At 49.7% G+C, this 25,398-nt stretch overlaps 5 protein-coding genes across 5 annotated transcripts, besides 4 other annotated features; all 5 read right to left on the bottom strand.

Moving 5' to 3' along the window:
* Positions 1-25,398: part of a sequence feature (sequence corresponds to BAC RPCI93-28L1) that runs on past both edges of the window.
* Positions 322-6,198, bottom strand: Tb927.8.3290 (DNA polymerase zeta catalytic subunit, putative; the record flags this gene model as incomplete). The annotated part of the gene is made up of 1 exon (XM_842067.1): positions 322-6,198. One exon carries the CDS (start codon positions 6,196-6,198, stop codon positions 322-324), a length of 5,877 nt encoding a protein of 1,958 aa, XP_847160.1.
* Positions 6,301-6,343: a sequence feature (T-rich).
* Positions 6,681-7,784, bottom strand: Tb927.8.3280 (hypothetical protein, conserved; the record flags this gene model as incomplete). Its single annotated transcript, XM_842066.1, has 1 exon — positions 6,681-7,784. The coding sequence occupies one exon, from the start codon at positions 7,782-7,784 to the stop codon at positions 6,681-6,683; it is 1,104 nt and encodes a 367-aa protein (XP_847159.1).
* On the bottom strand, positions 8,312-8,917 carry Tb927.8.3270 (hypothetical protein; the record flags this gene model as incomplete). The annotated part of the gene is made up of 1 exon (XM_842065.1): positions 8,312-8,917. The coding sequence occupies one exon, from the start codon at positions 8,915-8,917 to the stop codon at positions 8,312-8,314; it is 606 nt and encodes a 201-aa protein (XP_847158.1).
* Positions 9,051-9,074: a microsatellite.
* On the bottom strand, positions 9,457-10,044 carry Tb927.8.3260 (hypothetical protein, conserved; the record flags this gene model as incomplete). The annotated part of the gene is made up of 1 exon (XM_842064.1): positions 9,457-10,044. One exon carries the CDS (start codon positions 10,042-10,044, stop codon positions 9,457-9,459), a length of 588 nt encoding a protein of 195 aa, XP_847157.1.
* Positions 10,114-10,149: a microsatellite.
* On the bottom strand, positions 11,030-25,054 carry Tb927.8.3250 (dynein heavy chain, putative; the record flags this gene model as incomplete). Its single annotated transcript, XM_842063.1, has 1 exon — positions 11,030-25,054. The coding sequence occupies one exon, from the start codon at positions 25,052-25,054 to the stop codon at positions 11,030-11,032; it is 14,025 nt and encodes a 4,674-aa protein (XP_847156.1).

The raw sequence follows: 25,398 nt of genomic DNA, 5'->3' as shown, positions 1-25,398 counted from the left end.
TAAGGAGGTACATATAGGTATATATGGCTGAACACGTACCACAGACAACAAACAAAGTGCAGAAGAGATGGGAAAACTCACGTTTGCCTTGAGACACGAAGTGCCGCTAATAATAATCACAACAGTTAAATGAGCACACTCGCATACATGACAATAGATACCACAGTGCAGCAACCACAAAAACGGTGAAGAGTTACGTACCGCGGAGAAAGAAAAAAAAAATAACGGAAACACGAGAAGTCGAGCACAAACAGGTTTTATTTACAAATATTGAAAGCAAACTCCAACCGCTAAGATATTATCAAATAAAATAACATTGTATCAGCGAGTCGTTACGTAGTCTTCAAGTACAAGCAGCTGCAGGTAGAGCGAAGAGAGCCGCTTCTTCTCAAACGACAAGTGACAATCTACGGAAACACACCTAATATCTTCCTCCCCCTGAAGCTTCTGCTGACGTTTCCCCCACCGTCGCACCACAACACCAGCGTCGTGAACGCCACGGTCAGGTGCAGCAGCAAGGCTATGCGGGATGCAGAAATTCATATCTTCCATATCCCTCTTCCGACTGGATAGAAAACCCGGCCCACCCACCTCACCACAAGTCCCTATGCATCGCAAGCAGGCCATTTTCATAAGTTGTAGGTGGCGCTCCACGCGGTAACGTCGTGACGTCACGCGTTGGGCGGTGGTTGATAAATTTTCAAGACATCCCTTGCAAACTGGAGGGTCAGTCGGTGAGGTGGCTGTTGAGTTTGTGAGGCATACAGCACATAGAGTCTGCTGGTAATATGAATCAAGGGTTCGATTTTTCGCACCCCTCGCCGACTGATTTCCAAGCAGCCCACTGCCACCTTTACCTTTACCCCTACCTTTTCTCTTGAACCTTTCATTACCGTGATTGGCATTGGAAATATTAACGTTAATGACATCAGCGCACAAAGTAGGGGGCGTCGCCACTCCTCGCGCCCGCTTGGCGGCTTTTGTCGCAGCAATACTTAATCCCAGTTCAAAGTAGTTTTGGTAAGTACGACCCCGAGGCATCTCCGCATACCAGCGGCCACAACTCACACCAACCAGATAAAACATCCTGTCGAGCGTAGGAACAATGTGTCGTGTGATATAGTACTCACTGTCAAGCATAAGATGATCCTCATCACTCAGCAGCTGTTGGGGGTGGACAACACGATCGCTTAATCGTGTGGATTCCGGCCGTCGAATTACGACGAATGGTATGCGCTCCCCCCAGTAAGGAGTCCTCATGGCATCCTTCTCCACAAGCAATGCCGCGAGACGCGCTGCTGCTGGTAAACGCCCATTGGGTTTATACCTTCCAAATTTCACAGCCTTCCGAAATATGCAGTCAACTGGACTGCAGTCTCCACGTTGCAATTTACTTACTTCTTCATAGAAACACTGTCGCAAGGTTTCAGTGCCTGCCCCGGAGAAGAGAAGGTGAATCATTTTTGCAGCAAGGTGCGCAGTGGCTGGGCACTGGTCCCTTCGAACCGTCTCAATTCCCTTTGCCAAAAATTGCGGCTCCTGTTGTTCGGGCTTGAAATAGGCATACCCCACGTAACGTTTCTTCACTAGGAGAAGGCAAGGAAACAACACCTTCTCGAATTGCAGGCGCACGGGAGCTGGGTTAACCGCTGTCACTTCTTTAGCCATCTCCTCTCCTACTGCGAATGCCTCTTCCTTGGTTCTCCCCGGTAGACGCACAAACAATGAATCCGTGTCGCCGTAAACAACTTCTGCCTTCCAAACGGGGTGACTATTGATTAACCACATGGCTCGCTCCAACGTCTGGCGTCCTAGCATGACAATAGCGTCAGCCACATCGGCGCACGGCATACGTCCAGTAAAGGAAGCTGCGGTGTAACCATAGGTTGTATTGGCAAGCATTTTAATAGCCATCTGTTGTTCCTGCAAGATCTGTTGCATGTAAATGTCTCCGAAGGGGTGAGCCACATGCTTCAGAGCTGCCTGCAGATCCACGCGGGTGTCAAGTAAAACACGAAGCATCTGAGGTAGCACACCCTCACGATTCTCCGGAGTTAAGAACATACATCCGTTGGGCGTAAATGTCACGCCGTGTAGTGTGTTACTGTTTTCATTGTCGTCGTTTTTGCCATTGTGGTCGTTCTTGGTGTCCGCAAGACCACTGAGAAGTGAGGAAAGAAGCATGTCGTCTCGTTTGTACGACTTGAGCACACCCAAGCGTCCATACACACCTTTCCCCACAGAACCAAGACAGGTTGTGTAGCAGATGTTGTAAGCTATAACAATACTTGGATACAGACTGCGGAAGTCCAAAACAACAACGGGGTCGTCCTTGTAGAAGCCACTGCGTGGTTGCATTATCAGTGGCATACTCTGCAACCGCGGTTGACGGTGTACAACTTCCAGTGGTGGTGAAAGCAGCGCAAAACCCATGGGCTTCGCCATGCGATGTAACGTGGCTTCCACGCGGTATTGACTCCCACGGGTTAAAACTTCACTAAACAGAATTCCAAACATGCGGGCGAACTCCGCTGTGCGGGTGAAGAAGTGCAGATGCTGGGCGATGCGGTGCGGGGCGACGACACGTGTAAGGAGAATCGACATAAAAACACGTTGCATACCCGCTTCTCCCGCACAATACATCCGCGTGAGGGCGACGTCAGTAAAGAAGGGCAAGCTGCTGTTGAACAGTTTCTTATATACCATCTGTAGGGTAGTTGACGGCAGCTGAAGATATTTGCGCAAATACTTGCTAAGATCAACAATGATTCTCCCGGCTACCTGTGGACTTCCACCAAAACGACGGGAGAGCTGCTTCGTCAAATCGCCAAGATTAGGATGTGCATTGGTCGACCCACCTCTAACATGTGCCACAGAACCCCTAGTAGTAGCAGCAGTTGCCCCACTGCCCGTGGAGAACAGTGTTGACTCCGAGCAAGAAGAGTGTGATGAGTCAGAGGAAGGGGATACGCATTCGACCTCACTAATATTTTCGTCACTACTATTAGAGGGTTTCTCTTCGGGATTAAGATGTATGTTCTCGCTTCTCTGGTTAAACAGTGCGCTATCTGGCGTCAAGCGTGATAAGTCACGCGCGAGCGAGCGGCGAAGCGCGATCTTGTAGCGCAGCGCCAGCAGCCCTATTCCACTTCTGCCCACCTCCCAGGATATGATAACGTCGGGATCATAAGCTCGAATTTCCCACATGACGTGCCTCAGCAAGTGCTCCTCTGACGGCAACTGGACCACCTCCACCGCACCACTAAATGGGCTCACGCGTGGTTGGCCCACCGGGACTTTTTGTGAGAGCCCCGTCACACAAAAAAGCCGCACTTTGACCCTCTCATCAATTGACGTCGTTCGGCCCAATCCGACAGCCAAAAGACGTTCTTGTGCAACATGCTGCACGCCGTCCCTGCGATGAAGAAACACCTCGACCAACATCACACGCAGAGCACATATGAGACGAGTGGAGTGGCGCTGAGAGCGGGATCCACTGCTGGAGCCATGCGGGCACCATTCCTGTTTTGCCGCAACTGTGTGGGCGCCTTCTGGTGGCGTCAAATCCTGCGAATGTGCTATGCGTGTGAGAAGTTGAACTGAGGGTCGCTTCAACAGGGAGGAAACACATTTCGTTGGTGGTGGAAGCTTCGGAGCGAGTGCCACCACTCGTGGCCACGTTGCTCCGGATATAACCACACGTCTTTGAATTGGATCAAACCTCCAGATGAAATTTCGGGGTATATCTCCAATAAGATTAGAACACCGCACACACGAACCCTCACGCTTAAACTCCACTAACAGAGCTTCGCGTTGCGGGTCCACGCACTCGACAGACGAAGAGGAAAGAGCACAAGAAGGTCTCGTCACACCGCTGCTTATAGCTACAACAGACGGAGAGACAGGTTCCCGAATACGTGGTGAAAGTGAGCAACAGACTGAAAAACTTTGAAGTAGTGACAACTGCGATTGCACAGCGCACTGCATTGTTTTCGATACGGAACGCCTCAACCCCTCGGGTAGCTTGAAATTATTCCCGCTCACCCTGTGATCCGATCCACTCGGTCTGGACGGGGCCCGTTGGTGTGGAAATGTACACAGCTCGCACCCGTCTGGAGGAGGTGATAAAGAAAGTGAAGAGAAGAGCTCTTCATCTTCATCCGCCACTTCAGCAAGGAGAGAGCTTTCATCATCACTGGAAGCACATGGCGTAGACTGAAGGAGCAACGCGGGCATCGCCACGTAATTATCATCCCCCCGAGGTTCGATGGCCGAAAGCCGCCGCTCACGAACATGGTAATTATACCTACAGAGCAGTGCAATGGAAATGAAACAATCACCATCACCGATGATCTTACCGCAGTTTCTGTCATGAATGAAACTGTGGTAAGAGTGGTGAACCACTATGGGTGGGCCCTGCCTGAGCACACTAATCGAATTTATATCCTCCACATCTCCAAGTAACAGTTCCTCCTGGTAACCTTGTGCGACGGGAGTACACCCACCAAGTTTCGTTCCTTTGCCCAACCAACAACCACGTTTCTCGAGTTCATCCTGACAGTCAGCGAGATGGGTCTCGCTTAACGCAACATACCACCGCAGGCGGACACTGCTGGTGCCTAAACACACGATCTTGGCAAACAGGCAAGATTTTGCTGTAGTTGTGTCGTGTGACTCCTCTGACGCAATGGCAACCGTGTCGCCAACTGAAAGAGATTCTCTCCAATTCCTGTCACTGTCGCCACAGTCGTTCCGCAGACGGGCGTCAAGGGCAACCTCGTTTCCCCCCTTACTACTTTCAACACTGCAGCCACAAGCGTTAGTATTACTACTACTTCCAGGGCCGTCACTACTGAGGGTCGATGGGAACAGTACACTCGGTTCGTCCTCACCCCTTGGTGACATTCCTTCTACATAATCATTGCCTGGTAACGGTGTGTCAGAGGATCTACAACGCGGGAGAGGTCGTTCCCTTTCGTCACATCCTCCCTGCTCACTAGTCACTCCTGGAGGCACTAGGGGGTCCTGTGATGTTCCCACTTCGCCCTGATCATTGTGCAGCGAATGTTGCGGTGCGGAGAAGCATCCCGGAGATGAATCCGGAAGTAGGACCTCGCCGACGATCCCTTGCATATCTTCCATTAATTGTTGTGTAACGCCGACGGGGCTATCCACTTTCTCCTGTTCCTCAACAACGGGATCTGTGAATTTTGCTTTAAGAGACTCATTAAAGCGCTTACGCAACAAAACGGCCCCAAGGTCACAACGTTGTTGGTCACTAACAGTGAAACGACGCGCAAGCAACCCAGAGGTGCACCCCCGTAACACAGCATCATCTACACCAAGGTCTGCAAAATACTGCCGAACGTTGCGCCTGGCGGTTAGCAGGTTTTCGCCCGGTTGCACGGCTCCGTCGCGGAAACGCAACGATGATGCCGACACATCAACCTCAATCTGAGCACAACTAAGCCTGGCGGGCTCCCCTTCGGGTCGCACGGCGGCGATGTTCAGTTGCTCAGGCTGCACACTGTCGGGAAGTTTTGACCGCGCGGTGCAGGAGGGAATGAAGAAGGCACCCATTCCCTTTGCTCCATAATCCGCCATAAACTGGAAGTGAAATGGTGAGTGGGCCTCATATACCAACCATTGCCGGCCACCCATGTGCTTTGTGCAGTACAACAGGTGCAAAAAACGGCTAACCATCGCTGGGTCAACCACGTACACTTTAAAAAATGGCTGCTTCTTTCCGTGATAACCATAGAAGGGGAGCAACCAAACCACATCAACGTGATGTATCAGCTGTTGTCGATCATGGGGACGCGGAGCAGCTGCTGACTTGTTGTGTCCTGAGCTCAGTGCCTCCATAGCAACCGACTCAAGCTGGGTTCCAAACTGCATAGCGGATATCCGCGAATTGCTACGCTGCACAAAAAAGTATGGATACACACCGTGAATATGAGCACAAACACTGTACCGTTGTATGCTATCTAATTTACTTTCAGATATTGCCGCCTCACGCGGAACGTAACTCTTTTCTCCAGCTGCTCTGTCATTCCCTTCAGTGGTTGTGTAGCCAAAGATATGCAATATGGGGCACCGGGAAGAAACACGACGAAACATAGGGGACATGACGGCGTCTCCAAGAGCGGCATTCGGCCGTTGAAGTGTGTATTCAATGGAGACTACGTACAAGTTCATAGCCCCCGTGTGTATTAGCACATTAAGTCCTATCAACCCACCCTGTGCCCTCTTATTGTTGCCCTCCCCCTTTTGATCCTTTTCTTTATCGTTTTTCCTTCCAAAACAAAACAAAAAAAAAACAATAACAATAACAATAATAAGACGGAAGGAAACAATAGTGCCGACGTAATGTCATTGCCCAGCAAAAGAGGTCTCTTGAGCGAAGTTGCAAGCTAACCCGCACCTGATAAGAAAAATGTTGTTAAATAGCCATGAGGCAACGTGCCAAACTTCCGCTACGCCGAATCATGCACTCCCTGACACTCAAAAGCCAACCCACGCCTTCGGCCCATCCAATAGCCGAGTTTCCAACCCGCTCCTCCCGCATGCATCGACACAAGTACTTTTGGATAATTCAACTGGTACTTCCATAAAAACCCTCAATAAGCAATCGGTGCGCTTATTTGAACTTCAAAAAACAAAAACAGTTGGCTGTGATGTCATAAACGTCCACTAAGGTGCTGCAGTCCCGAGTCTCCGACGGAGACAACACAGCCATCGTATCCCATTTCCATTGTGGCACCCAAACCTAGCTGCTGAAGCTCCTGCATCATCTCATCGTAGTTTATCCTATGTGACATACCGACGTAATACGTTTTGGCAGCATTGATCCTTTTTGCAGCGGCAATGGACGCTTCCACGTGCAGATGAGCGACGTATGGCCTCCGTGATAACATGTCCAGCACCAGTACCTCAATGGGGACAGCGGGGTCAACGCCAAGCAACACCTTAGAGCGCGCCAAGTCCGTGAAAAATCGGTCCTCCAACTCACTAATATCTGAAACGTACAAAAGCAGTCGCGGCGACTCGCTCTTGTCATGCATCGGCACAAGAAAAGCGTTTGCACGATAATTCTCACCGTGCGGAACGCCAACGGGCACAAACGACCACACCGCGGGTGCCCCAGTTTCACACCCATCAGCAATATCGCCCTCGTTCCCAGTTGTCACCCCCTTCGGCCGTGGAGAAAACACCACATCCATTCGTTCGACTCTGGTGAATAACTCCCAATTGATGGTGGCGACAAACTTATTCTTCTTTACTTCCTTCTTAGCTGGTTCCCCAGCGCCTCTGCTGCGCATGTCTTCTGCGAACAAGTAAGGGTAAACCCCTCTCATGGCTGCGAGCGTTGTCTCATCCGCGTACACCCCGATAGGAACATCTTTACGGCTAAACTCCCTGAGGTCGTCAATGCCATACGAAGCATCGGCGTGGTCATGCGTGAGCAATACGGCACTGAAATCGCGGACAAGAAACGAAGGAAAAACCTTTAGTGCCGACTCTCGGAACGTCTTACCGCAGTCAATGAGGATGTTGTGTACTGTACGATCCGTCGGATGGTAAAGCTGTATGAGGAAAGAGGGGTTCAAGCGATGATTTTTGCTACCACTACAACGGAGAGCCTCCTCACAATTGGGGCATGGGGAACCGGAAAGTGCACAAGAAAGCATGGGCGTGCTGCTGCTCGAACCGGAACCAACAATTACGGCACGCACAAATTCCATCTGTGGCGCAGCAGTACTCCTTCCCACGCCTCCCTTCATGTGAAAGTAATAATGAGTCTGTGGAGAGCTGTCGGTCCCTTCGTGACACAATCAAATATCACGATGCCCTTCTTCAGTTCGTCGTTGCGTGTTTCCTTCTTCGCTTTCTTTTTTATAAGCGACTCCGCCCCCTCCTCCCTCCTCCCTCAGAATTCTTCTTTTCCTTTTTAATGTCTTATTGATGACCTTTATACGCGTTTGCACCACAGGAATTGAGGTAACTAAATCGTCTGCCTCACACTCCCTTTGCATGGGAACCATGTTGAGGTGCAGAGGGAAAACGCGTAATACCAACGGAAAGCAAGTGAAAATATAAATGGAGAGAGAAACAAAAGAGAGGGAGCGATACAACTGAGTGCCCGGCAACAAAAATCGATGCTTGACAGAGGTAAACTATCGCTCAATCACCGCTTCTCGTCCTTGTTGTTGTTGTTGGAGGGGAGGAAGGATGTTGACTGAAGAGGTGGAGGCACACATACCCACCAATGACAAAAAAAAAAGAAAGGAATAAGCGACACCAAAACCCATTACAATGAACATATTCGCTTCTGCTGTCGCTTCATATTGATGGTGGCTTTGCATAACGGTGAGCACCCACCAAGTAAATGCCCTCCATGCTGCTGCTTCTCCACATCAACTGCTCTAAACAGTACCGCATCCACGCGTACTACCGCATCTTCCTCACACTTTACTTTTGTTAAAACTTTCAGTGAGTGGGTCGTTACAACTGGCAATAGATATTGAATATGTACTCCGAGTACTGAAGGCGTTGAGGATCCCCCCGTGGTTATCCCTTCATTCCTTCCAGTAGTGACACTCCCATTGGCGCAATGCAGCTTTATATACATTGCCACATGAGCCTTGGAGAGAGCGCATAAAATTGCAAGGCATAACCCTCCATGAAGTGTACCGTGTTGGTTATGACACCACTTTCCCAAATGACCTGCAGAAAGGGACCACCATTGGCTTCGCGCGTCCCCGTTATGGCCCCGACCAACGCAACTGACCGACTCAAGAATTATATTGTCAAGTTTTAAATGTGTGAGAAGGAGCTTCGATAGACCGTGAGTGTTCGATTCCTCACAAGTGTGTGCGCTAACAGTGAGGTCGGTGTCACGTACAAGGGACTCCATTCAATGAAAGCTACGATAGCAACGGAGGACTCAAATAGTACGAAAAATAATAATAGAAAAAAAACGAACACCAATCAAATGAAATGAAACAATAAGTAGGAAACGCAACTAGACATACTAGTGGAAAAACAAAAAAGGAAAGGAAAGGAAAGGAAAGCAATACAACTGTAACATTCTCCAGAAATGACCGTGGAGAACACGGGAAAGAAGCAACATTATCAGAGTCAACTTATATGTTGAAATGTGTAACCCGAATTGTGCACCAGGTAAATACTCTCGCGTGCATAGGCGGCTGCTAACGCACTGACATGTACACTCATTTACAGAGTTGAAACCATTGGACGATATGTACCACACTTCTCCCTTTTTATTTTGGGGAAATACTGCCTCTTTACTACCTTCACAAATGAAAGGTGTTATGAAGAGACTGGAAGAAATGAAATGTGAAGCAGGGCCCGACACCTTTCTCCACCAAACACTCTTTTTTTTTCTTTTTTTTTTTTGAGGTCCACAAACCTGTGCCTTCCGATTAACAGCCCTCAACCTTGCAGTTGAACCGCTCTAAGTGGAATGCGGGTTTCCACCTGTACATGAGGCGAGACACCAAACACGCCATACATGAGTGAATACGATGGGATATTAAATTCTCGGGTATCAATTGGGCAACGCACAATTAGTTCCGGTCCTTCCACTGATTTCGTACACGTGATTGCCTTCCGTTCGCCACGCAGCTCCAACGTGCCTTTCACTTCCGTTGGTGTTTCCTCCTCAACTGTATATAAAATACGTGGATACCGCGTGACATCTAACACATAGTCACGCGTGCGGCGCTCTAATCGCACAATTTCAGACACCGTTAATGGAAGTCGTTCAAACTGAAACTTGTCCACTTCACAGAGAGGTGATAATGAATTCGCTTCCACCTCCACACTCTTAAGGCTCCGGCGCTTATCATTCCCATCAGCGCTTGGGCCAGTGCTAAAGTTAAAGCGATCCACACGGAACCGCAGGGCGCGACCGATGAAACGCCCGAGTACACCACTTGGAAGGGTGTAAACAAACATGTCCACACCGCGCAACTCACTGCTGGTGCTGCTAAGTCGCTCTTCACTGCTTCCCCAACCCATCCTTGTAAAAAAGAGGGCGCACACACACACACACAAAAAAAAAAAGAAAACAATCGAAGTTGCGACTTTACACAAACAAACACGCACACACACGCACACGCACACGCCCCTGCAAAAGTGGAGTTGATAACTAAATGATATGTGCTATGAAAGGGGACTGGTTTTATCCTACAGTTTCAAAACCTAAAATGGTCAGCCACCAACAGCGGAAGCTCCGGCGTTGAGATGAAAAGGGTAGGAAGAGAAAAAGAAGAACATGAGAGCGAAAGAGAAGACCCACGAGTGCACAACACAATACAATAGCGATGAGCGCAGGCAACAGCTGCTGCTGCCCCTCCGCGAGTAAAATTCAACGGTGTAAACACGGGAGGTAAATGCGAATGGTTAAATTGTCCCACTTTTTGATTCATGGACCCAACTGTTTGAATCCTTTTTTTGCCTTTTTCCTTCTCTTGGTAACAGAAAACATATGCCACATCTAATTGTATAGTGTTATCGTGAGTAAACATTGGACGCAGTGGGAGGGGAAAGAGAAAGGTCCTTGGCAACAAGGACAAAAACAGGGATGGTTGCTGCGGTGCTGCACACACAGCTTGCTCTTTCTTTATTATTTACATCAACTCTATCATTGGTGTTTTTTTTACTACTTTCTTTCCTCTCTTGTTCCTAGTGCCACAAATTCCTTTGCACCATCTTACTTCGTCTCTCTTCTAATTGCTTGGCCTCACAGGAAATAAAGTAACGTTGGAGGCTGTTACGTACATCGACATACAGATACAGAAGAAAAAAAAATGTCTATCATTTAAAAACAACAACGACGGCGACACGCAAGACCGAAAACAACAGCAAAAAAAAAAAGTAAACTCACAGAATAACGGCCACGGCAACATCCACTTGAGTGGACACTGCAAATACGTAAATAGGAGACACGAAGAAAATCAAGATTAAGGGAATGTGTAGAGTTTCCCCCCCCCCTCTCCCCACCTTACTCATCTGTAGAGAGTAGCAGCGCTGTACCACGTTTTGTATAGTGCTCAGGTACCGCTTCGCCAGACTCGAGATCAACGGCAACAACAAACGAGGGTCGTTCACGCGTACCGGTACGCAAGGGGTACATGTAAAGTGGGCATTCATAAATAGTAGGAGGTCGCGGCTTAGTGTCCCGTATTTTCGGCTTGAAGTGGATAATAGGCATAGGCACTATAAGCTCTAGTGGCCGCGGTTCGCAAAGGGTGTTCATTTCTTCATTCCAGCCTGCACCCTCAAGGAATATGCCGCGCACGTACGCACCTTTTTTGGCACGGTTGACAATCGTTCGCTCTTCACTTGGAAGCACAACAAACTCCCACGTGTACTGGTCGATGGATATACGGTCATGACGCGCCTGCTGCTGCTGCAGGCCTTTCAAGAAACCTGTGGGATATGTGAAGCCAGAGAGCCAGAACACGTTTGGCACGCGCTGGCCCCATTGTTTCATCTGCTCTATTCGTTCCACAAGATCAACAGCCCAACTCGCAAGAGGTTTCATGCTGGGGTATGCACTCGTCCACGGCGGCGGTACGCGACTCAACAGAAGGGCATTAAACACCGCCTCTAGCTCATCGGTCATCAAAACTTCACCCTTCACAGCACGGCGCAGTTCCCTCTTCTGCACGATTATCTTTCGAAGTAGAACGTTGTACCTCTGAATTTCCTGCAACAGACAGGTATTCAGCGCGTTGTTGGTGTCTTCCTTGACAGACTCGTAGACGGCATCGTAGTCAATGGGATTAGGTATGGCTGTCTTGCTTGGTTCCTCCAGTGACGCGAGAATTTCTAAACAACGTGCTTCCTCTGACATACCCTTGGATGCGCCCCCAGAGGAGCCGCCACCACGAGCCAGAGTTTTGTTAACACTGATGAGATTGTCAAGAAGCATTGTCGACTCCGCCACACGGCTGGCAATATCCGCGTTCGTATGCTGACCAAAAGCCTCTGGTGGATCGGTGATGGGAAGCAACGAGCACTCGTCCTTATAGGCCTGAAGTGTGCTGATCCCTGAGGGAATGTAGTACTCCTCGGCAGCCGAAAGTGGATATCGCTCTTCCGTCAGGATTGCTGGGCACATGAACTGAGAGATGTATGTGTTGATCACACGACGGTCCCAGTCATCTGTCACACGACCACCGTATGAGGCTTCCGCTATAAGGTAGCGAATAGTAACAAATGGTATGTCCTCTACTCGGTCAGTTGCCATGTTGCCAATGTACAGAGCAATAATGTTCTCGGACACCTCGAAGTCGGAAGTGGTGAAATCGTATACAACGTTGTACCCAAGGTTACCGAACTTGCGCCTCTCCAGAAGTATAGAGTGGAAGAAGCAGAGCGCGAAGAGAAGACTGCAGTAGATCTGTGGATTAGAGCCCGTGTGCTCCGCGAACTGCTCCTCGGAAAACTGGTTATACAGCCGCAACATATTCGCCTTGATTCCAGTGGGAGGCTCTGTAGTCATTTTGATCGCTCGCTGCAAGATACCGATAGGAAACTGTGTTGTGGGGACCGAGCTGAGCCACAGACGAAATTCTTTATGTGGCCGTTGCTCCACCAGATCCTCAATAATCTTCTCTAATTCTACCAACCAGGACACCATTAAGTGACAATTCGCCAAGAACACCCAGCCGCCTACCTGTGAACATTCCTGAACAGCGCGCTTAGCATTCTCACCCTGACCCTGCCCTAGCGCCAGTGTTTTCAGTGGGCGTCCTTCGCGCTGCGCGAGTGCCGCCAGTTGGGTGGTCGGATCAACACCAGGGGAGAGTACAAATACCAGTGGCACAACATTGGTACTTTCCTCGAAGGTGTCCTTGAGATTGAACGGTGGAGGATCCACGAACTGAGGCCCGAGTTGCTTCTCGATGAATTCGTACACCATAAATATAACCCGATCAGGACGAAGGCAACGCACAAATATCATGCGCTGGATGTAATTGTCTGCCGTACGTGTCTGCCAGTCATCTGGAAGCTCAGCGTCTTCAGGGTTCTCTTGCAAGAACCAGTGCTTCCACGACTCCTGTGCTTGCTCAAACGACGCGGCAACGCCGTGGAAGTTTGTCAACTTGTCCAACTCAAGGATGTGGCTCCACGCTCGCTCAGAAAGCCACGAAGGTGCAGGGTTCGGCAAACGTCCTTGCTTGTCCAGAACTTGACCACCGCGCATCAAGAAGACATATTCTTCAATATTCACCAGACCTTCAGCCTGCAAGATACGGATCGTCATGTGAAACGTGAAGAGCAGCTTGTGTTTCTCAAACAACCCTCGGCATGTGTTCGCGTAGACGGCGCTGGTGTGCCAATCATTGAGCGTTCGCACACGCTCTTCTAGGGTGTGGGTGGCGATTTTTTGCGCGGACCGTTGAATGCTGCCCTGGAACAAAACGATATACGAATCAAGAGCGAACTGGTACATGGCATCGATAGACCCCAGATCAGCAAGCGCAAAGAACAGAATAGAGGCGCGGCGGGCACATTCACGGTACTGCTCGCGGGCACTGTGGATCTTCTCCGCGGTAATTTCCGCCTCCTTTAACTGTTGTTTAATGTTCGCTGCAATAACACGCGCCGACTGCAAAGTATCCACTAGCTTCTTATTTTCCAACAACGACACCTGTGAAGTAGAGAGCAGGTTGAGGATTTCATCCTCCAGACGTTTTGTCTCCTTCCTCGCTTCGGCGGTGTCGAGAATCAACTGCTCGTTGTCTTGCTCCAGTTCAGGCTTCTCCTTCTCTACCACAATCTTAAGCAGCTGCTCCTCCAAGCCAGTTTCTCGTACAGCAAAGTTGAGCAAGCAGACCTTGCTGCATATCTCGGGCGTATAGTGAGGGTTCGGCAGGCGTGTCGTTATGTAAAGCTTGAAGTTGTCGTTGTATTCCACGTAGTTGTCACCAATCTTCAAAATAGGCTTCGCCCCCTTGCGCACGATCGCCTTGGAAAGCACTGAGTCAAGCAGAGGATCGATTTCCTCAAGAATATCCTGCAGAAGTAATGGGCAACCGAATTGGACGGCGTACTCCACCGTCTTGTGAAAGTCCGGCTGCTTCTGATCAATAACCTTGAGACCCTTATCTTTTTCCATTCGCTTGATCCACTTAATCGCCTGCAACTGTGGATCAATCATAAGAGGCCACCGGGTTCCTCGCATCACCACCGCACCGTTCTCCTTGCTGAAGTCGTCGCCAGGAAGACCAGCCTGCTGCCAGTCACGCACTTCAGTTGGATCGGCAAGAAATTCCACGAAGTCGAAATTTTTCGATATTGCAATTTGCAGCCGCTTAATCTCCTTAATCCAATTTAACCACAGTTTTTGCCGATAGTCCGCAGTAAAAGCACCAGCGTAGCACAAGAAACCACAAACAAGCAGGGCATCCCCAACGAGCGTGCCGAGAGCAGCCTCGTAACGGGCAATTGACTCAATCCACCGGTCCTGTTCACCTTCCAAACCATCAACAATAATACGTGCTCGGTCGAGCTTCATCTGCGTCTCCTTCGCCTCCTGCATCAGGCGCATCTTCTCATCTACATTTTGCTGCAGAGCAAGCTCTAGTTGTTTGACTTCACTCATAATCCTTTGTAACTTTTCTTCCTTCTGCCGAAGCATCTCCTCCTGGGCCCGGACTTTCTGCTGCGCATTTTCGTTTTTGACAATCTTGGGATGCACCTCCTTATAAATGTTACCATACTTATGAATTGCTATCACCCACTGGCAAAGACCACCAGCAGCCTTAGACACAGCACTTGCTGCAGCGGGAGTAAAATCCGGACGTTTAACATACTTTTCAATTTTATCCAGAAGGCGCTGGTCCGTCATATCATTGTTCTCGTGATAGTGCTTCAGCATATCAATGAACTTAGGCTCACTTAGCGACTTTTTGGCCTCGTCCCACTCTAGCTTCCGTCGCAGTGTCGTCTGCACGGCGTACATCACTGTCCGAATCATCGCGGCGGGCGTTTTGTACGACTTTATTTCGTTAATATCGTTCTTCTCAAGTTTGTCAAGGGCATTCTGCGCCTCCAATAGTGTGGGCATAGCACGATCCAGATCCGCCTGAGCCTCCGCCTGGTCAGCCAACGCAGATCGTTTCGTTTGTTCTATCTTTACCTTCTCTGATGCGAGCAAACTCTGCTGTTCCTCCGCGTTCTGTTGCTGTACCTTGATACTCTCCGTCGCACGGTTTACCTCCTCCGTTTTTTCCTGCAATTTGGCATCCTGCACTTTGAGCTCCTCAGTCATTTTGCTCACCGCCAGCTTGGTTTCCTCGAGCTTTGCCATACCATTCGCCAGCTTATCACGTTGCTCAATTATTTCGTCCCGCTTCTGTGTTAGCATTCTGCGGAACCCACGCACCATGTCAAGGTAAGAAGAGGGCGTTACGTAGTTGTACCTGTGTACCTGCTCCAACATCTCCCGCGAAAGTGTGCTGGTTGTGTAGTGCATATAAACGAAGAAGTCTGAAATGATGCCAAGGTGTTCGTCATCCTCCTTATTTTCACGCGTTTCCTGAAGGTAACGTAAGCCGACCTCACGAAGCGCTTCACTGGGCCATTCCACAAACCAGTCGATCGACGTGCATGACACCAGCGCGGGGAATTGGCGCAGGCGCGCGCGGAACAGTTTGTGAGCGGGGGACATAGCTACCACGAGATGAAGGTTCGTCCGCGCTCGGTCGATGAAGAAGTTGTACATCTCGTCTGGTGTGTCACGGTACCCGCTCGCGATCGCCTGCTTGCATACTGTGTCACGAATATTCTGCAACTCGTCCTTAGGAAACAGATTTGGCACTTCACCCGTCGAGAGCATGTTGTTGAGGTCCTCCAAGAATGCCGGTTGCATGATCTGATTGTCGGAGAAGTAAAAGACCCTCTGCTGACCCTTCAGCCCACATCCCTTGTAAAGCGAGCGAAGGTCCTCGTGGAAGCGATCCAAGTCATACTTCTTGTGAGTCTCAATGGAGAATATCGAGTACCCCGCGAGGTACGTGGCGAGTCGCGTAAGCGAATATCTGCCGCTACCGCCGAGCCCCACTAGAAGCGCATTACCTCGTGGCTGACGTACGATACGGTGGATGCGGCAAAGATGTTCAAGGGCGTCCGTGAAAAAGACGAGATTCATCTGCCGCGCACCGGGCTCACTATTATAGGCATCGAGGTATTCCTCCACCTTGTCGCGGAGGGCTTCTAATGAGGGGACAAGGCGGTACTTTGCCATCTCGTCATACTCGCCATCCCAGAAGTCAACAAACAGAGGGTTCTCCTTCTCGTCCACTGCCTGGTTGCGGGAGTCGCGCGAACGTGCACGAATGATGTTGTTCCACTTAGTTTGAAAGATATCTGCCAACTTCTCGCAAATGAGGTTCTTGAACCACGCCTTGTCATTTGGATCATTCATTCTATCGGAGAACACACGGAAACATTCGTGGGCCCACAATGCCACCATATGCTCCTTACATTGAAGGTATTCCATGTGGCAACCGTAGATGCCTTGGAAGACTTTACTGAGATCACGAAGGTTGAACAAATAATGCGACTTACTCGGAGTTGGCAACAAATCCGCTGACACCTTCTGATAGGTCTGAAGAGTTGCTTTCACAACAGAGTTCACGAGCTTATGCAGCTCAGGATACGGCTCCAAGCGGTACATAAGAATCGAAGTGAAAATCTTCGTGATGACGGATTCTGAAGGAAACGTAATGTTGAACACATTGAGTTTACTCATTAGCCGCGGCGTGATGTCTGGCCGGCCATACGTCATACAGCAAAGCAGCTGGAGGTCGTTGACGGTTCGCCTTCCTCGTGTGTTCCTGTCGTACCAGTAACCATTGTCTAACCATTGACGTAACAACTCCAGTGGTGGCTGAGCACCGAACTTTTCCTTGGCCGGCATGTTCAAGTCTTCTACAAGGCAAATCATACGGCGACCACCCGGTGGACAGCAAACTTTCTTTGATTTGTGTTCCATGCGTCCTTCAATAATGTCTTGAACGTTACCTGCTGTCGTCTGTGCAGAGAAGTTCAGCTGGGTCGTGACATACACATCGTTACTAAGGTTAGCCAGCACCTGCCTTGCGATGAGAGACTTTCCAGTACCAGTTGTCCCAACAAGCACCAACTGTACTTGGCTGCGTACAAGCTGACTCACAATATACTCGTAACGCACAGTATCCACAGTAGGGACAATTAACTTGTGGTATGGGGTGCCGGTGGCTGGCATATACGTTTTCTGAAGGTCCACGTGTTCATTCCAATTCTTCCACTGCAGGCCACCCAGGTCGGGGAAGTACTCAAAAATAGTCTCTGTGGACGGGAAGGAGGAGTCCAGTTCACGAATGAAGGCATCAAGCTTCTGTCTGGATTCTGTCGTGAGGGAACCACCGGCTGACCACATGAGGCAGAACGTCGCAAGAATCCGCAACTGGGGAAGATAGTTTTCACCTGCGTGAGAAGTAGCGTAGTGCGCGGCTTCAGGAACAAACGGTTCAGCATCCACGCTCGCAAGCGCGTCTAACATACGCGTGAAAGACCGGACGACGTTTAAGGTGGTAGTTGGAACCAACTCAACACACTCATGGGCTCGGTACTCCAGAACGCGCGTAACTGTGTTCTTCACATACTCCTGCAGTTCGCTGATGGTATCGTCGGGCCTCGGCGCGCCCATCGTGATTTCAAACTTCCAACGTGACTTCAACCACGTCTTAAAGAACGGCATCCACCCGAGGTCCTCAACGTTAAAGTAAACCATACCACAACGAGAAACGGTTGCGGGCGAGGCCTGCGATAAATCCTGAACCTCAAACATCATTCGGACGGTTGAGTTAAGGGTAATACGTTCACCCGAGTTAAGTGTGAGCATCTTGTTATCGTCCAAAACAGTGTTCATGGACTCTATCCACAACGTATCAACCGGACCATCGAATAACATCCACTTATATGCCGTGTCCGTTATGTCACGGCAAATCTGCCGCATGAGGTCCGAAAGAATTCCGTCCTTCCATTCACGTGTAGCTTGGTTGTAACTGCCGTATAGCTCATCCATGGTGACAGACTTGGGATTCAGTAATGACACCCTAACAGGCTCGTACAGCCCAGGTTCCAGATTCTGCTCCTTCAGAAGCCGTAGAGCACCACTAAGGTTACGCCAGGTCACCGTCTTACCCGATCCCGTTTGCCCAACAACCATCACACCATGGCGGGTACGAAGGGTGTCCCACAACTGCAGCGTCTTTACCACTATATGTGCGTTAACCTCAAGTCCCTCTGCATCCAATTCTTTCTCAGCGGCTTCTTGGAGAGCACCCAGTCCACTATCACCGGGTTCAACACCAGGGAAAAGGTCATTCAGCATTCCAACAAACAGCGGCACGTCATCCTTTACAAATTTGGGAAGGTTCATATCGTTCATTGCCTTGAGGCACAATTGAGACTCCGTCCCCGGGAATCCCTCACGCTTCAGGTTACCTGCCTGAACCAACACCGCCTTGATGTTACGGAGGGAGAAATCGTAGTGATCCTGCTTCGAGAGCTGCTTTTCCATGAGCTCATACAAAATCGAAACCTTTTTCGATAAAGTTTCTGACTCCTCAAAGCCTTCTGACAACAAAGTAATTTCGCAAATAAGTGCGAAATCTGGTACCATCATGGAAATGGGACGAAGTAGCGCCTTAAGGTTATCAGGGAGTTCCGACCGCCCCGCATAACCCGGATTCATTGTGACGAAAAGACCGCAGTTCATGTTGAGTGGAATGTCTGAACCTTCGAAGAGGAAATGATCTTTGCGCTCGGAAACGGCTGTGAGGATTGACAGAATCTGCTGCGCCACAACAGAAAGCACCTCCACCTCAATACGGTTAAACTCATCAAAGCACGACCACGAACCCGTTTGCGCAATACCACTGAGCATCCGACCAACAGATTTGTAATCTAGACCATCAGAGCAGTTGAACACCATGACGTACTTGCCGATAGCTTTGCCAAGATCCTTCACAGTTTCCGTCTTGCCTGTTCCTGCAGGACCCTGCGGAAGCCCTCCTCGGTGCAACTGTAGTGCGGTTGTCAGTGTCATGTATGCCCGGTCTGTGAGGCCAGTGACGACGAGACGCCCACTGTTTCCCAGGTATTCATAGTCATAGCGGACCGTTGCAGAAGTTTGCCTAACAAGACAAATTTTGTGACCCTCTTGTGGACGATCAGTTGACTCATCCTCCTCCCTATAGAAACGAAGTTGCCTCGACCACTCAAAGTCATCATCCTGGTGGACGCGCGCAGCAAGAACCTGACGCAAAATGTCCCGAGAATGCACCTCAATTGTAATGAGCGCCACCAATTTGCTGCGCTGAACGCGGTTCTGTGGCTGACGGACGAGCTGGCAGTATTTCTTAATCATCCCCTTCCATCGCTTATACACTTTGTACAGCGGGGAGGCCTTACGACGTTGTAAACCTAAGCCACCCGAGTGAAGCTCGCCATACTCCGTGATGGCACTTTCTGTCATCAAAGTCCAGTTGATGCAAGAAGCTGTGATAATGCTTTGGCCTTCGTTACGCTCAGCCCAGGCTTTCAGACTGTCACGCGAAATCGATTTCTTAGTCTCAAAAACGCTCTTCTGTAAGTCATCAACCGTGGCGTTGATTCGCTTTTGCATCATCTCACGCATCTTCACCTCTACACGACGGAGCCAGGACTCAACCGGCAACCCTCCCACCTGTACAGCGGGAGTAAAAGCGACAGTTTCGCCATCGGACGACAGCATTGCGTCCGCAACAGTGCGCTGGCGGACAGTCTTAAGTGACAGTTGGTAAAGACCTTCGAAGCACTTACGTAAGTGTGGTTGGACCTTGGATGGATCTTTCGTATGGCCAAGGATTTCAAGGAGGTCGTCGTTGGAAAGAAAGTAAAAGCGGGGGAACACACGACGGCGATCCTCAAGAAAGCCTTCCAAGCTCTTTTGGATAAATTCAAGACTGTTATTCATGTTCTGCAACTGATCAATCAATCCATCACGCCGTGTGCCGCGAACCACGTTCGGATCGTTAATAAATCGCGTAATAATCGCCAGCCACTGAGAATGCACGCCATCAAACTTCTTTGACTCAGCCGCTAGCTTCCGCTTAATATCGTCGCTGCCAATAAAGATGTTCTCCAGATACATCCACTTCGTCTGCACCGTGAGGAGAGCCTCTATTGTATCTGTTGCAATTGACAGCGTCTGCTCCCATTGAATCACCTTTGGACGAAAACTGTCTACAAACCGTGACATTTTCATAGAACTCAACTGTGCAAGATGTTCAGCTAAGGCATTGTTAATGTCGTCTACACCGGATATTTTGTGGTAACCTTGGTATGGTTCTATCATCAACTCAGAATCCTCCCAGAACGTACGGATTCTTTCAAGATCAGTTTCAATTTTCATCTCCTCTCGCGCGGACGTAGCGAGGTTAACAACGAACTCTGCTTGCGTCTCCACACGAGCCTCCATAAGGTCATTCAAGCAGAAGCTCTCATCGTCAATGTTAAACGTGGCGTCAAGCTGTACTTTGAGGAACTCCCAGTGACGCGGTCGTATGGCAGGGGTCCTAAGATCATCCACAATGGGAAGTAACCGTTTCATGAGCTCCACCTCTTCTTTAAGATTCACCCATACATCTGTCATCTGGAGTTCATTCCGGAGCCTCAGTGTGTCCTTACGAATACGTTCGCAGACATCCAACATACTTTCACTGTTAAGCTTAATAAAATACATAGTACGCCACAATGAATTTTCTCGCCGCCACTCGTCACACAGGTTCCATATTTTGCGAAGTATCTCCAACTCCTTCTCCGCAGCCACCAAGTCATCCAACTGAGGTTTCTCTAGGTTGAAGATCTCAATACCTTGTTGAAGCCTACTCTCCATGGTACGTAATTCTTTCGCACGCAACCCAAGCGAGCTGAGTTTGGCGAACGCATCTTCAGTGGAAAGTGTGTGTGACCGCGGTCCCTCCTCAGCGACCTTCTGACGAAGTGCGTAGGAATTTGACGACAGAGCTCGTATATCCGTCTCCACATCGTGCCGAAACTGTTCTTTGTACTTTGCCAGCTGCTGCTGAGCCTTCACAAGCTGTTCCGAGTACACCTCAAATTTTTCCTGAAGCCCCTCGCAGCGACGAACATCCTCGGGTCTAACGCTGCCGAAGTTGTACATATCGTGGGTAATGAGGGCGAAGGTATCGGCAATTGGTCCAAACTTGGCCGAAATTTCTGGCAGTGCCTCTGTGGCGGCGGCGCATCTCTTAATTTGGTCACCAAGTTCATCCAGGGACTGTGGTTCCTTTGTCAGTGCCTGAATGGTTAAAACAAAGTTCTTGTAGATAGCATCGACCTCGGACTTGGCATCCGCATACAACAGGCTATGATAGTGAGTAATAACAAGTTGGCACTGTTTGCGGAAGCTCTCCTTCATCTTGGTGAAATCTAGTTGGAGGAAAAGGACATCAGAGAACGTCTCCTGCTTGTTGATTCCTTCACGACGCTGGGCCACATGGTCCATGTGAATACGATAATCTTCGAGCTTCCAACCTTGCTTGATACGGCGGACCTGCTTCTGTGTTGTCCACAAACTGTCCGTGGTGTCCGACTGGTGTAACTGCCAAGTCTGAGTCAACTTATCCCGCACTTTCTCTTCTATAGCATCAAAGGACTCACGCACATGGCGGAGACTGTATATCGCATCCTGCTCGCTAGTCATGTACTCAAAGTACGATCCACGGAGAGCAAGAGAATCCGTGTTGGAGCTGCTGTACTGAAATGGTTGTCGTTTGCCTGCATCAGCATCGTCCGTTTGGTCTTGCGCAACTCGAGCTTGCAGTGACTCCTCCAGGCGAGGAATGCTCTTCACAATACCGATAATGGCCTTGCACACACCATTCACGTCGTGGCTCAACTTGCGAACGGACGGCACAGGCTCAATGTGGGGCCTGGTGTCATCCGCAACCGTGACAACCACGTCCAGTTTGAAAACCTTTTCTTCCAAACGGTCTTCCGATGGTTCGATAGGTAACATACGCTCTACCACCTGAAGTGTACGCTTCACCATCGTACGCAACGCTTCCTCCACCTTTAGCTCCACCTTCGATATGAGGCGGTGCCACTCCGTGCGAACGACATCATCCTCGGCATAGTCGTCACGAAAGTAGCTCAACAACTCGAATAGCTTGTCCACGAGGCGCCGATGAATTGCCTGAAGTTTCTCCAACGTGGCGGCACGGTGAGCCTCTTGCTTCTCTACGAAGGATTCGATGGAATATACCTTCTTTTTCTCAAAGATGACCACAATCGTGTCGGCAATAGCCTTGCAGTGATGGTCAACGTACTCTGATCCGTGCTTAAACTCATTTACGATGTGCTGAACTCGCTCCACGTGTTGGCGGCACTCTCGAACAAAGTACTCAACAATACCCTGTGAGTTCCACAGCAGTCTCGTCATTCCGGGCATATATTTGCTCTCCAAAAAATTCATCCGCACTGAGAAAAGTCGACATTCCTCACGGGTCAGCGACAAGGCAATGCTGTTTCGGGCCCGAACTGCCTGTGCAACACTCTCACGGTATATTCGCAGGCGTTCTTCCTTAGACACAATGTCCATAATGTGGACAGGCAACAGCTCGCCAAGACTGTGCCAGTACCGCGCCTCAGCGAAGAGTAACAAAAGCTCCGAAGCGAAATTTACATCATACAGGGCGAGGGAGTGTTTCCGCGGGTTGGGGCGCTTAGAAATGAGAAATCGCTCAAGATACTCGCCAGGGTTCTGCGGCAGGTTTGCCCTCCATTCGCAAAACTTCTGCCGCATCGTGTCGCGGAGAGACCGATCCAGTCGATCGACAAGTTGTATTGTCTCCGTGGATTCGGGGGATTCACGCAAGTAGTAGCAGTGATTTAGTGTCTCCGTAGTCATCTGAAGAAGGTGGGCATTGTTCTCTGCCCACATACCGTGACCAGCTAGGGGCGGATGGAGGTAGAAAATTGGTGGAGGCTTGTTGAAACATCGTTGTAACTTGCCCTGTACGACCATAGCCCTATCATGCACCATACGAAACACTCGGTCTTTACTTCGATCCAACTGGAGTTGAAGCTCCTCTGTTTCCGCCACGAGAAAAAAGGCCTCAATGTATTCAGCGCCCATCTCTGTTGTGGTAAAGCTATCAAAAGCCGCCGTGATGATCTGCTGAAGCATCATAGATAGATTATCAATGTCTGACTTCAATGCCCGGAAGTCATCAACCCAACGAGTAGACTTCACATCAAGAATATCGTAGTCTAACCGCCGCAGTGTGTCTATCTTGGCTTTAAATGCACGTTGGATGTCTAACAGCTGCGTCTCAATCTCTGGACCCTTATTCCCACTGAAAATTGGCAGCTGGCCCCTAAAGACATCCTTTTCCTTTCCTTTCGTTTTAACCAGATCCTTCACCTCAAGCGGCGCACCATAGGCGGCCACGCCACCGGCAATCTGCCGCTTCTCAACTGCTGCCGCGTTTCGAACTCCACGCGTGTGCCGCGATCCCCCTGTGCGATCGGTAGATATTTGGCTATCTTGGAATACACTCTTAAAACCGAACTGCAGCTGAGCCTTACAAATTTCGCACAAGTTTTGGCAGCGGTGGCGCACAAACCCGTCAATTTCATTAAGAAAAGAGTCGTCTACATCAAGTTTCTCACCACGTTCCATCTTAAACCTTTTGCGTGTGGCCGCGAGCATCTTGTGGCACTCCTGGATCCATGCATTACCAGCCGCAACGCTGTGTCTCAGTGCTACCATACTCCGCTCTACATCACCGTTGAGGATGGCAGGCACATCAATCTCCTGGCTGCAGCGGAAAATGATTTCATTAGAGATTAACCGTAACAGGCGGAAAAAGCGATCTTTCTTGTAACTCTTTGAGTACAGAAGAATCAGCTGCGCGTGAATGAGAACATCGGGAATAAGGGACGGTATCTCCTTTGGGCCAGCACGTGATAGTCGGGTACACGGCTCCAGCAGCGTGTTAAGGAACCGCAGACTATCAAAGGCCTCATCGGTACCTTTCTCCACGTCGGCACGCAAGTTCAAAAATGGCTCAAGATAGTAAAATGATTTCGCATTTTTCAAAACCTGCACAATTCCTCCCACGTCCGAGCGGTTCAGCTGCGTGCGGATATTACCCAAGTCACGCGCACGCGACCGCCAGTACGCGATTTCTTGCAACGGTCCTGCACCATCTCCCGTGAGACCGGCGTCTTTATCTCCCACAACCTCTTTAATTTGCCGCGTCCAGTGGATCACTACCGCCTCAAAACCCTGAACAAGTTCACGATTTTGGTGCGCTTCGGCGAGGTCCACCTTGCTAAAGAGATCACTGGGGACATACAACACTGTCTGACCCTTGAGACGATTCACATTTTCTGTTACAGCTGCCATAAAACGATGGAGGGCTGAACGAACGTCCTTCTCAAGACTGTCTGGCCAGCGATTCTGTAGAAGCGTTGGTGCGATAGAGTACTGAAGCTGGCGAAGGAAACCTTCAAGAAGATTACCACCACGACATACACCCCACGCAATACAGGTGTCCACGCTCTCAGGGACGATCAACTTCTCTGGGTCGAGGCGGGCAAACCACACGACATCAAGGCACATTCCCTTCATTGTGTCCCTCCGTGATACAGCCGGAAGGCCATCAACAATGCGCAACTCCGCGATCATTTCCTGCTGGCTACGGGATTCAGAGGACGGCTCCCCGTCTTCAGAAACCACATCCACCAACACACTACTGTAGTAGCAAAAGAGCGCGTGTAGATCCTCATCACCCACGAGAAAGTCATTAATAAGACGAATGTGCTTATTTGTGAACTCCTCATCCTTGCATTGTAGCTCCGCCTGAATGCGTTGCAGCATCCACACAGTGCATTCCGGATGGCACTCAGGGATGACACCCTCTTCTGCAACTTCAAACTTAACGCGGGACGTCATTTACTCTACTTTCCCCCCTTTTTATACTGTAGCTGTTCGAACGTACGTCGAAACTCCCCCTCTCCCCAGTCGCTTGGAAGGGATCCGCCTTTTCTTTGCTTTGATGTTTCCTCTTTTCCCCCCCCCCCTCCGTTTAAATCCCTTGTTCCAACAACTTTAGTGGCGCTAAGCGTCTCAAATAAATATAAATACGTCTCCCTTCTGTTCCTTCTATGCGCTGCCAGCACTGAAGCGGCCACCTTCACGCTCCACCTTCTTGTCTTTCCTTTTTTGTTCGTAACAAATCTCACTCCTTTTATTTCCTTTTATTCCTTTTGTTTTGTTTTTCAATCTTTTCCCTTCGA

This window comes from Trypanosoma brucei, chromosome 8 (genome assembly GCF_000002445.2).
Source record: "Trypanosoma brucei brucei TREU927 chromosome 8, complete sequence".
NCBI classification, from domain to species: Eukaryota; Euglenozoa; class Kinetoplastea; order Trypanosomatida; family Trypanosomatidae; genus Trypanosoma; species Trypanosoma brucei.
This window is presented reverse-complemented; position numbering and strand designations above follow the sequence as displayed.